The sequence below is a fragment of the Mesitornis unicolor genome, unplaced genomic scaffold (genome assembly GCF_000695765.1).
Source record: "Mesitornis unicolor isolate BGI_N332 unplaced genomic scaffold, ASM69576v1 scaffold9841, whole genome shotgun sequence".
NCBI classification, from domain to species: domain Eukaryota; kingdom Metazoa; phylum Chordata; class Aves; order Mesitornithiformes; family Mesitornithidae; genus Mesitornis; species Mesitornis unicolor.
In genome coordinates, this window is record NW_010163085.1 from 21,617 (window position 1) to 34,750 (window position 13,134).

At 36.8% G+C, this 13,134-nt stretch overlaps 1 protein-coding gene across 1 annotated transcript in view; it reads right to left on the reverse strand.

The window, feature by feature from the left end:
* Window positions 1-13,134, reverse strand: part of KLHL2 (kelch-like family member 2) — a 55,684-nt gene that overhangs the window by 21,555 nt on the left and 20,995 nt on the right. The window contains exon 4 of the mRNA XM_010193816.1: window positions 333-495. Coding sequence (XP_010192118.1) covers window positions 333-495 — 163 coding nt within the window. The remainder of the gene's footprint in view (window positions 1-332; window positions 496-13,134) is intronic.

Sequence of the window (13,134 nt, forward strand, 5' to 3'; positions counted from 1 at the left end):
CCAGTTGCCAGAATTTTAATTCTTCTTTCCCGATTTCCTCCTCTGAGTGATGGTGCAAACTTTTAAGCAGCAAGCTAGCTTCTTTCTGGATTACAAACTCCTTGCATCCTGCATGATGACCATGTGAAGATGCTGCCCATTTGTGCTTATTTTAACTATGTTTCAGCCAGAACATAGTTACATATGCCAGAAGATACGTCTGCAATATCCTAGATAAAACTCAGTTTCCTTTGGGTGGGGACAGGTGGACATGGAACCCGTGTGTGTGTGTGCGTGTGTGTGTACCCACACACACAAATATCAAGCTACATGCTATACTAAGGATAACTTGCCTGCATATGTGTTGGCCTTGTTCAAGAGATCTGTGCATGCATGCATGTCAGCAAAAGCGCGAATTCCCAAGCAGTTGATAGGATGAAGCTGGGACTCCAAAAATTCACAGCAAGTCCTTTTCACATCCTGCAGCTGCAAAAGACCAGCTGCTGGTAGCAGTACCTGTAAGAAGTAACAGGTGGTTAATAAGCCAACTCTATTCTGAGCTTATACAAGAGTATTCCCAATATTAATAAAGAAAACAAAATAATCCATTAAAGAGTTCAAAAACAGAGAGGAAAATTTCACCACTATGCAACTGAAGAACTTAAACCCCAACATCAGCATGATTTTACATTCCTGCAAACACCATTTAAGATTTAAAATTACAAGCAACATCTCTACCACCGTGTTCACTATGAAATCATTCCATAGATTATAATTCTCACACTTTCTGTAAACTCTTCCCAGTATTCATTCAAAAGTTCCCTTCTCACTGTTTCCAACACTACATAATTACATGTAATTTCCAAACTTTCAGCATTAGATATTTCTTTAAAACAAAGTTTTATAGACCATGATAGAATATGTGAATCTTGTTTGCATGCAGGCACTGGGCATTGTACCATTTTTCAATCATCAATAATAAGCATCTTTATGCAACTGATTCCAGTAAGGACTCAATTCAGCTTCCAAAGAAGTCTATGACCTTCTCGTAAGAATGACAATTCAGGCATTTAAAAGCCTGAGCATACAATACATTCTGTAACTCATTAAAAATCCATATCAGTAAGGAATTGGTGTAAACAACATATTTGTCCTTCAACTTCCACAAAGCAAGCAAAAAATAAGTTTTTAAAAACTGTATCATACATTTTATTTGCCCAGTAAAACTTAACCACGAGATTTAGGTGAACTATATCTGCCTTTGAGTGAAATTCCATACTGCTACCTACAATTTCTTCTTCATAATATTTTAATTTTCTGTGCCTTTGAAAGTTATTTTAATGAGACTTCTATTTTAGTAAATTCAAGTGTGAAAGTAATGTTAGCTTGCATCTTCAGCAGATGACAAGAAGGAAGATTTTAACATGGAAGCCTTGCAACTGTTCACTTGCATATAGAGAAAACATACGCTATGGGGTGGCAACAATAATAAGCAAGCAAAAAAACTACCAAAAACAATGGCAGGACTCCTCTTGTTAACGTTTGCTTTTCATTTTAACAATTACTTGGGTAGAATTAAAGAAAGTTAAACAAGAAGAAAACTGGAAGAATAAAGACAGCTGGAAGAGCAGAGTAAAACAATTTAGAAACCTGTGTAACACATACTATGTGAAAGTTGTGGAATAAACTTCTACATTATTGCTCTTTGGAAGAAGTTTTAATCTCAGTCACTGTCTGAAGAAGCAAATGTTTGCCGTCATCTCTGTAAGCATCTGTCTACTTAGCTTCTAAAGAGCTAGTGTTACTGTTTACTCTTTAGACTTTTTTTTTTTCTTGGAATAAAACTAACAGTTTGGTTTAGTTTGGGTCATAAAAGGACTAAAGCTAATGTCTGCTTTAAACTTCATTTTTTGGTCCCGCTTCTACTGTTTATGGCTGTTTCTCTCTCTCCAGCCTTCCACATATGAAGCCTGCTTGAAAATCATCTTTCTGAAGGTATTAATTTTTAATTTGAAGCAATAATCCACTTTAGCCTCTGTTTTACACATTTGGCTATCAATGTAGACAGCAAAAAAGAAGGAGCATATATTTAACAAGAGTTTGCTTTGCTTATCAACTTAATGAAAGTGGAATGAAGGAAACACAAATGTGATTGCACTGCTGCTAAGCAAAATAACTAGAAACTAGTTTAAACCTTAGATAATCCTTGAAAATATCAAATAAGTCTAACAAAATAAATGGAGATCTGTATGTACTAGGCACAAGTGTTAGGTAAAGTCACATAATTAAAAAATTAAGCAAGCTTAAAGGTTACTAATGACAAAACTAAAACAGTACAGTGAACTCATTTTATTTTAGCATATGTTTATGAAAATGTGAAGATAATATTAGTAATACATTTTCTATTACTAGAACTACAGTATGACTAGTTTTTAACAGCATGTGGATAATTCATTTGATAATGAATTCTAGGATAAGATATGAAATTACATACCAAAAATCAGGGCTAAAAATCTGATACAAGTATTTATTTAGATAACTTTTTCAATTGAAGGAAACATTTCACACCTGCTTATAAATTCCATAACTGATTCAAACACAGTGCTAGATAATTTTAGGCATGCTATCGGTATAGCTGAGCAAATAACTCTGAGAACAAATCTTGACTGTTTTGAGAACAACCTGAACTGCTTAAATGGATTCAGTAGAAAAATATGTAAAATCATCATCAAATCATTAAATAAAATGGAAAGGTGAGATCTGAGAATGGTATGCAGAAAATAATTTTAGATTTATAAGCACAGCCACTCTGAGATGCTTGCTCATGCATATGAGCAGTAAAGCAATGTTACAAGAACATCTCTTCATTATGGGAAATTTACATCAGCTCTTAAAATAATTCTAATTGAGTTTGTAAAGTTACAGGTTTTAATAAATTTTAAATGTCTTATTGTCTGATAACTAAATCTAAATATATTTATGCATATTCCACTACCAACAAGGAAAAGAGAGGCAAAGTGCATTATATTTATCACACTGAAATTATACATTGGGCTTTGGTTACTAGGCAACAAGAGCTATGATAACATCTAGCTATTTCTGTTTGTACCTATAGAGCTGTTAGCCGGGAAGCTATAACAACCTGCATTAAAAATACAGTTTAATCACAGGCAGATTCACTCTGCACAAGCTGGAGGGACATGTGTGTATGTGGGTAGGGGGGCTAGGGATTAAAAACCAAACCAAAACAACAACAACAACAACAACAACAAACCAACCAAATCCTCCCCTCCCCCCAAAAAAACCCCAAACTCCTCTCAAACCCATAAAAACCCAATTACATGAAAACTGCAGTACAGATTAAGTTTAACCACTGCTGACTCCAAACTGGTAGGCTATAGCTCAGATTTATTTCCAAAAATAGCCAGTAGAGGGTATCCTAACTTAAAGATCAAAAATACTTTAATATGCATACTGCTTTGTACAGCAAGAAATGCAGAGGGAAGGAAAAAAAAAAATCTCCAATTGCTTATTCTATGAAAGCGTATCTTCATCACAGCAGTTGTTTTTATAATCAAAGAAACTGAACAGATTATTATTATTACAGATGGCAAGTAAGAAATTACGTATTCTCTTTTTTGTGTCAAAGTCTTGGTGATGATCCGGAACCAGTGTTACATTTCCTAGAGTAGATCATTTAACCCTTAAAGTCTTTGAAGGCCATTCCCTGGTTATCGGCTCCTGGCTCTCCTTCCTGCAGTGACACTTCTACTCCCAACCACTTAAAGCCTTAAACTTGGGTTCCTGTTTTCACTGGAGTAAATTCAAACCTTTTAAAATAACTCAGCTAGATCATCAGCCTGTACTTGAGGCTGCTGTCCTCTCTTCTGGCCCTTCAGATACATGCCAGGAATATGTCAAGGGCTGAGGGTACTGATGTTGTTTGTAGCTTTTCTCCCTTTTTTTCAAGATGGCATCATGACTCTGTTCACCCTCATGCAGCTGGACATATCTACCTTATGTGACCAAGATATATGCACATTGAGCTCTGAGGCAAGGAGCGGACGGTACAGGCAGGCACCTCACCGGTTATACGTGATCCATCAGTTCACAAGGAACATGTTTACAAGAGTCTCATGGAGATACAGCATGCATGACTGACCAAAGCCCTACAATAGAAGTCTCAGAGGGGAAGGGCAAGAGTGATGAACTTGGGGAAGAAATGCAAGGAATAAGCAAGAGGCATGAAGAAAGCTGAACTTACCTCAACACAAGGGGGACTGGTAATCTTTGATTCAGACATATGACTGTACCAGTGAGTCATCAGGTTGTGTAAACAGCCTTCTCTGAGATAATTAGTAGAGTGTAATGTCTTCCCCAGCTAGCCAGACAGGCAGAGGGAGAGGTATATATGTATATATAAGCACCAACATGAAGCATAAAAGCTGAACAACAAACAGGAGTTCTGAACAGATCAATGGCTTTGAAAAGCCATCTTTGCATGATGATTCAAAAGTATATTACAATTGCTGTATTTTACTAGTGTTGTAATTTCAATATATTGCTGTAGCTCTCCGCTAAATCAAAACATAGCACTATGTAGCGCCATGTATCTTCAAATCAGTAAATTTTATATCAAACATTAACTCCTCCTCATGGACTATCTAGAAGAGACTGGTCAGAGAAGCTGCCCTGGAGTGCCTCCACACCAGACATGGGAGTTGAACCTTCCCAAAGGCTGCTAGATGACCTAACATGTAGTCAGTTCTTCACAGTATATTCATTTCACAAAGTTCAGTGTCACACTCCCGTTGCTCCCACAAGTTGGTACCACTTTAAACAATACATAAGCTTTTAGTAACTGTCCTGGTAGTTGAGAATGGAGGAACAAGTCCAGTGGAAGGGACCAAAATGACCAGAGGGCTGAAGTGCCCGATTTTACAAGGAGAGGCTAAGAAAACTGCATTTGATCAGCCATAAAAGAGAAAAATAGGAGAAATCTTATTACTGTCCACAACTGTCTAATGAGAGGATAAGGGAGAGTGAGCCAGACTGTTCTTGAAGATGCATAGCAGCGGGACAAGAGGCAAGAAGGAACACAGGAAAATCTGATTGGTAAAAAGGAATTAGGCTGGGTTTTGCTCATTTTATGTTGTTGGATTTTTTTCAAACCATGAGGATGGTTAAGCCATGGAACAGGTTGCCCCAAGAAACGGCACAATCTCTACACTTGGAGATATTAAAAATTCAGTGGAGAGGCCCCTCAGCCTGCTTTAAATGGTCCTGCTTTTAAAAAGTTCAAAGAAAAGTAAAATTTAAATTCATTAAAGCTTTCTGCCTGTTGATTTAAATGAATCTGATTCAGTAATTTTATATCAATCCATGCTATCATCTTTGCACTCCTCTTTGTACTGACAGATTTTCCTAGTCAGAACACATTGTGCTATCTGTAGTATGGAGATGCTTAAGGCAATATTTTCATCTCCACTCTTTTTACATTTCCTGGAATTTCTTTAACATTTCTGCCATGAATTCTTGCCCAAATTTAAATTGATACCCACTGATAATGCACTAGTATCAGTACAATGCCAACATTAAAATAATGAAAGAACCTATTGCAGCTTTTGGAAACAAGATCCTACAGCAAAAACAAACCCAAAATTTCTCATAACATTAAGGTATTTTGCAAACAAATAAGCCAATCAAAATCAAAGCTGTGTATGCCAAGAGAATATAATAATGTACTATCTAAAGTAGAAAAAAATAATTCTTTATTTCTTTATCACATGCAGGGCAAAGAAAACAGATCTGTAACATTAGGAAAGAGACTAACCAAGGAAAGCAGATGTGTGAGAAACCAGACAGTACACTGCAGCATAGAAGCACAGAGGAGAGCAAGTTACATCCTTGCCAATTGCAGATATTCCATATTTTCAGTTACAACATTAAAACTATATCAATTTCAGAAAGCAGCAGTTATGTTAATGCCTACCATAAAACAAATCTTGAGGAAATACAGTAAAGTTTAACCTCTATTTCTAAGGTTTAAATAACCATTTCAGCAAACTAAACTCCTTCACTTGCTGTTTATGCTATCATGGCATAAGGAAAAAGGAAATTAAAATAATGGTCAAAGATCATCCAAATTTTTTTTGTTTTTAATTCTCATCTACATGCAACTGCTCTGTAATTAAAACTTTGCTTTGTAACTAAAGTGTAGTCTAAGTTCTAGTGAAATAATTCAGCACTGCATTGAAGTTATGCTCTTTGGGAGTACACATACAAAACCACTAAAATAGATACAAGTATTTTAAAACTTGCATCCACGGAATAAAAAGTAAAAGTTCCAATTTTGGAAAATTCAATTCTGCTAGCATATTTATGTGAACAACATGTGCAAGTGCACTGTTTCAGTGTTAAAATACACAAATAAGATGTGGTACTGGATTTAAAGATGTGCATGAGCTGCAAGTTTATACTATGATCCCATGTATCTTATAAAATATACCTTCTGGGTATCTTAACACCCCTAACTATATGCTATTGCACAATGAAGACTTGGATGAATAAATTTATCTTTTAGTGTAATGAGCCCCATCCAATTAAAAATCAGCTGTGGGTGGCAGTTTTATAGTATCAGAAGAAGGAATTTGACTGCTGATCAAGATACAGTCCTATTCCTTCCCATTCCCTTAGTACTAGACACAAGATCACTGTTTCAGTTGAAAAGAAGCAAATAATCATGATAATGTAGCATTCTGAATGACTGACATGATCTACAAAATACTAAGCAGCTCCTAACTTGGAAAGCAGTGTGACAGGTTAAATGGCGTGTAAGGGAAAACTAACTGTTTTACATACCTGCTTTTTAACCAGCATCATAATCTGTACTTAAGAGTCCACTTCAGTTAGTGACATGCAGCTTACAGGAAGTAACCAATTTGCTAAAAGAATTGCTTTATAAGAGATACCACTTTAGAAGACCATTCTGAGTGAACTACTAATTATTAGTTTAAACATTTGGGGTGGAGGAGGGTTTTTCTGTTGTTTTCTTGGCGTTTTTTTGAAGGGGGTAGGTGTGAAGGTTTTGGGATGGATTTGGGATGCAGTTAGAGGTTACTTAGGTGCAGAAACAAGATTCATGAAGCAAACAAAGTAACAGAGGGGTCACTTCAATCAAGCAATACACTATAATTAACGGTGTCCTTCTGGTCTACAAGGGAGAACCATGCAGTCTTGTTCGGCTTGAGGGTTCTCCTACATCTTCTTCACCAGAACAGTGCCCTAACCACCACAGAACAGTGCATTTTAGCTTAAGCCTACATATAAGGGAAAGACTGATTTTCTGTTTTGATGGTTATTTTTGTTAACAGCGATGAGCTTAGCCTCTCATATCCTCTCCTTCTGCAAAAAGATACTAGAAATAGAACTGAAATATTGTCTCACTTGGAATGAAACATTCTTGAACCTAAAGTAATTTTGTTTAGAATCTTAGATTTTTCTTTCAGTGAAAAAAATTGTAGACATTTTGGTTGATAGAGTTTTTGATTTGAAGTTGGGTCACTCAACTTAAGTATATGTACAGCAAGTCATCTAAATTGAAAGCTCGGAATCCTTCATCATACTGTAATTCAGTGCTTAAAAGATTATACAGCTGCACAGAAGTACCTTTGTATTTGCTTAGAGACAGGATAATTTAAATAACACTAATTAGAATCTGAATAAAGCCACTTGCTGCTGATACTGTGTCATTCAGAAACTGGACAATTTATTCTTCAACCATGGAAACTGAAGTGCAAGCCAGTCAAATAATATACAAAGCTCCCCTGCAGAAGGATTAAAAAAAGCTGAAAAAGAAATAAGTAGGCAGGATAACAAAACTCACACTACATGGTCTTCGATCCTTCTGTAAAGGCTGATGCACATAAAGAATAACAGTATCAGCTGATGCTTTTAGCTAGTGTGCTTCAGCTATAGGATTTACCTGTGGCATCTCACACCTTCAGTGCCAGACCACCTTCAGTTTCAGCCCCCACTGACAGATACACTGAGTTTGGTTATACCAAAGATTACTATGACAGAAATATTTTTAAAATATTCTCTATAACTAAAGACGTAAAATACTGGTGAAAGAATCAAAATGTTTGCATGCTATGTTTCCTAAAGAATAAAAGATGACTTTGGGTGGACGAGGGGTGGGGCACTGAGGAAGGAACTGGTTGTTGGTTTGTTGGAGGGTTTTTTTCCTACATTACAGACTGACTGACTTGTAACAAACAAAGCCTGTTCTCCTAATATAACTGCATATTTGCTGGCCATCTTAAAGAGAGAGATTGAAACACCATTTGCAAAACCCTAAAGCCCGTGCTGGAAACAAATAGCAGCATAACTGGGATGGTAGATTGTGCACCTCTGCTTTCTTTATTATCCCATTATCTCGTAGAGAAGATCCATTCCTATTACTGGGTTTTAAACAAATACAAAACCAAGTACTAAGAAAAACAGAAATAGCATGAAGTAGAAATGCTTTGTGTGCATGGTGCTTATCTTCAATACAAAATTGTGTCAAGATTAACATCTAATGTGCAATACATCGCCCTTCAGTGAACTCAAAAGACATTTGATTACTCTGAGCTTTTAGCATTAAAGTTATGTTTTTATATTTTATTGAGATAATCCTTTACTTATCATTCAGTTTCCTACAGAAATTTTTAGAGAATAGAGAATATATATAATAAATAAATAAATAGAGAATATTTATATTCTCCTGGAAATGTTACAGGGGAATACTTCCTCAAAAAAAAAAAAGCATTAGGCTTAGTGACAAATTTCATAATCATTCCAATCTAGACATTGAGCTTATAAAATTCAGGTATGTAGGGACAGAATTCCAACAGCAAATGGCATCTCTAGCCTCCCATTTGAAATTCTTTCCAGATGAAGATTTAATGCCTATGTTTCATGATTTAAAGCATGACCAACATCCAGAAAACAAACATTTTCAAGAAAGCCTTTATTCAGCTTCCAGAAATTTCACCTCATGTGTAGCATCATACTGCTAAGCGTACTTGCGAGTGACAGAGGTCAAATGTCCAGTCTCTTCTTTAAGTGGCTTAATTTACTCATAATAAGCACCTTGAATTTTACAGGGAGGTGGACAGGCACACATGCTTTCATTTCATAGAACGCTTTAAAAATGAGCCAGTTTTAAGTTGGCAAGGGCTGTCTTTCACGTTTTGCCACAGGTAGCTTTATGGTCACACACAAAAATAGACACACATGGATGCCTACAGTAAAGGTCATAGCTCAGACAAAATTAGCTGCTTTCATCCAACTTGACAGAGCAGAGTCTTTAACACAGCCTAGCAGCGTGATGATTTTAAAGATCACGGACTCAGAGAAGTTGCAGAAGCTGTTCAGTCTGAGAAGGCAGCTGACATACAAAAGTTCTTATTCATTAATGTCTAGTTAAAAGGCAACCACATTGTAGTGAGGCAGGATGAAGGCACCAGGTTTGTAGAATCAGAAAACTTGTGATGATCTCAGCCCTGATTTAGTTCTGACCTACTCATTTCTCTGTTCCCCTATTTTCTTTTTTTTTCTTTTTTCTTTTTTTTTTTTTTTAAATAGTCTATTCAAGACTTTAGAATCTTTTGGGCCAGTATTTACAGCTTGTTGCTACAATACCTCTCACAACAGTATTTCAATCCTACCTGGCCCATAAAACAGTTAAAAACATTTTCCAGGCTAGCCTAGAATTTACAGTTTTTTATCTAAATGTATGTTCAATCAATGGGTAAAATCCCTGTCTTCTGAAAAGGAAAAACAATGCATTCCTCCTTAGTCAACTGCATGAAAAAAATAATCTCCGAGTTTCCTTCTGCGTGTTATTATTCCACTTGCACATTCTTCTCGCTGTGTTTTAGGAAGGCCAACATCCTTCTGGTATAGAAACCAAGCACTTCTGATCAGTTCCAAGACCAACCTTAAATCATGTTAATAATGAAAATAGAGGAATAACTATATATTAGACCAAGGCAATAGCCTATTCATTACAGGTAGTCTAGGAATACCCATCTTCAACCACTATAAGAGAAAGGTGCATGAAACCTCATAGTCCAGAATAAATCAGCCACAACAGAGAACACTTCCTTGAAATGTAAGGAATAGCTTGCTCTTGAAGCACGAAGATTCATCTTACCTTTTAGAACAGCATTTCTAGTTAGTTAAAACGAAGCCTCACTTGAAAAAAAATTGGCAGTGTCCAGTGCTTCACAGGTAAACAAGTGTAAAGGCTGCAACGGGACAAGAGTCTTCTGGGTTTGAAAGGGGACAGTAATAGATTGTGGTGATGGCTATGGCTCTTGTTGGTAGGCCAGGGATGCAATCTTCTTTTAAGAGTGGGAGAGGGGTAGAAGATAAAGAGGAAGAAATGGTGAAAATATTGCTCTTCTTAGAACTGCCTTTGTGTAGCTCTGCTGCAATCAGCCAAGGATCTGTTCCACACTGGAGGCAAGTTTGGCAGCTGCCTTAAGACAGAATCTGTTATGTCCTCCTCCCTCCCCCAGATATGTTTAAACCCAGTATTTACTGAAATGAAGCTTCACAACAGTGCTCTGCTTCCATCAGCACCATCCCTTCTTCCAAGGAAAATGGGAAAAGGAAACCAGAACAGGTAAACCCAACCTAGAAGTGGACTTCATATGCTCTCACCTTATTAGGGAGGTAAACCTTACAGAGTGAAAATACTTTCTTTGAAACAGTCTCTCTAATGGTAACCCAAGGCTCACAGGTAAGCATTTCCAAACCAACCAGGACAGCTAGAAAAGCACGCTGCTCACCTTCTACATCCTTGGCAGCTCCTTTCATTCATTTCACAGCAACTTGCTCCATTCATTAGGCATCCACTCTTTAAGCATAGTAACTACAATAATATGTATGCACTTTTTTCTTTTATGTGGAAGCCTCTCTCTAGGTATCCTATTTTTATCTTTCAGCATAAGTAAATAACACACTGACTTAAACAGGGTATGTGAAGTTTTTGAAACAGATATTGGAGAAAAAAACAGAGTACTCGTTTACTCATCTCACAGTCAGCCTAAAAAAGGCCTGAATTCTCTCCCGCTTTTAGATAGCTTTTCCATGTCTTTAACAGCTTTAAGCCTATCCCCAGAACATGCTATTCCTGTCATATTTTAGACCATCCAGCAGAGTATTACAGGTGAGAACAGAGAATACAGTGATGTACTGATGCTGCTGTGCTATTTTCTTACACCACCTTTTGAAGGCACTATTTCACAATAAGCAGAAGTTTTTCTAAGGTGACTACCATATGTCATTATATTTTAGGAAAAGTTGTTAATGTAAAACATAGCAATACATAAGAGTTATTAGAATTTTTCTTTTCATGCATTACTTTACACTTTCCAACATTAAATTTGGTCTGCAATCATGCTAGCCCGACACCTAGCTTAGCTAGGAAGCAGTGAAAATTTCTATTTTTGTCTGGTCTTGAAAAAAAAAAAAATCCTTAAACCAGTTTAGCACCTACATCTTTTGCTACCTACTTTTCAAAACTAAAAGAAATCTGTCCTCCTTTGAAAGCCTGTGACACATTACAATCATTTTGTTACAGTGAAAGCCAACTCTTTACTCCTATTTGTTCATGTGCTCCCTAGGGATTTTTGATCTATTTATTGCTCATCATGTGACAATTCAGGAGGGACGATAACTGACTTTCAAAAGCCTTTGATATGGCTATTTCTGGACCACTCAAAGAATTACAGGAGGGTTTTAGGAGCTATGCATAACTCATAAATAGAATTCTAAAACATACAGGAAGTTTGAACTTCCTTCATGTTACCTGACACTAACAAAAACAAACAAACAAACAAAAATCCTTGACAGGCTCTCTAATGCTGAGGCTTACTAGTGACATTTTACTGATTTACTAAAATATGGGCTGAAACTACAAGGAATAGGCAACGAAAGAATACAACATTTTTATGCAGTCTCAGCCACCTCATTTAGAAAGTCTCTTCTCTGAGTATGCAAAGATTATTTTTTAAATATAGATCTATAAAATCCTTTTTGTCCTAGTGATCTGATTAATTTTCTTCAGTGCCTCATCTTTTGACTCTTTCTCTAATTGATCTGCAAGAGGATGTCCATTGGAATAACTGGGACTTTCTACCTTAATTAGTTTTTGGCACCTTGCTCATGCATGGCTCTGGCAGCCCACACGCTCTCCTAGATCGCTCATTAAAGAAACAATATGCAGGAAATGAACAGCTGTTATATTTAGAGCCACAGTGCTGAGTGAAAGTGGTTTATTCTTTTTATCATTGAAATTAAATATGCCTGTTTAAATTGCTCAGTGACTTCCCATTCACCTCTCAGTAACAAGAATCACATGCTCTGAAGCGGAGGATTAAAGATTAATATCTCTTCTATAATGCACTCCTGCCTCAACCCCACTTCTGTCTCACCCCATCACCTCCTCCATGAGTTTCTGATTCATTCCTTGGCTCTTGCATAGACCGTGCTGACACAGCCAAGCTACAAGCCTCCTCACCACCTTTGCCCAAAAGTCTTTCTTCCAAATAAGCAGAAACAAGTATTTTTTACCCGCCCTCCAGAACATCTTCTGAAGGAACAAAGATTTTGAGATGGGGAAAAAAAAAATAAATCCGTGATTCAGTCCATAAGACCTCAGTCTCTCTCCAGAATTTCAAGAATCTGCCTCATACACACACTGGCACTTGATAGTCCGAAAGAGTCTCTTACAGCCTCAGGGGAATTTTAATTCACTCATCTTTTCATTCTTAGAAAGCTCATACCCTTCTGCCTACCCAATTTTCTTTACAAACAAAGTTCTGGGATCCCATTCAGCAAGACCATAGAAAAAAAAGATTTTATAAAAAGATTCATTGGCTGGAAAATGCCAGCAAAATGTGAACAAAGCATCACTTGGAGGACAGAGAGAAACAGCAGCAAGGAAAAAGGCAGGAATGTAAAACTATGAATACCTCAGGAAAGAGTAGTTGCCATATCTGTGCAATATCTGCTTCTCCTAGTTCTGATAGTACTGTCACCACTTTTTCTCTCTGCCTTAACCAAAGCTACAGCTGTACAGAAACATCAGTTGCCTTCCCT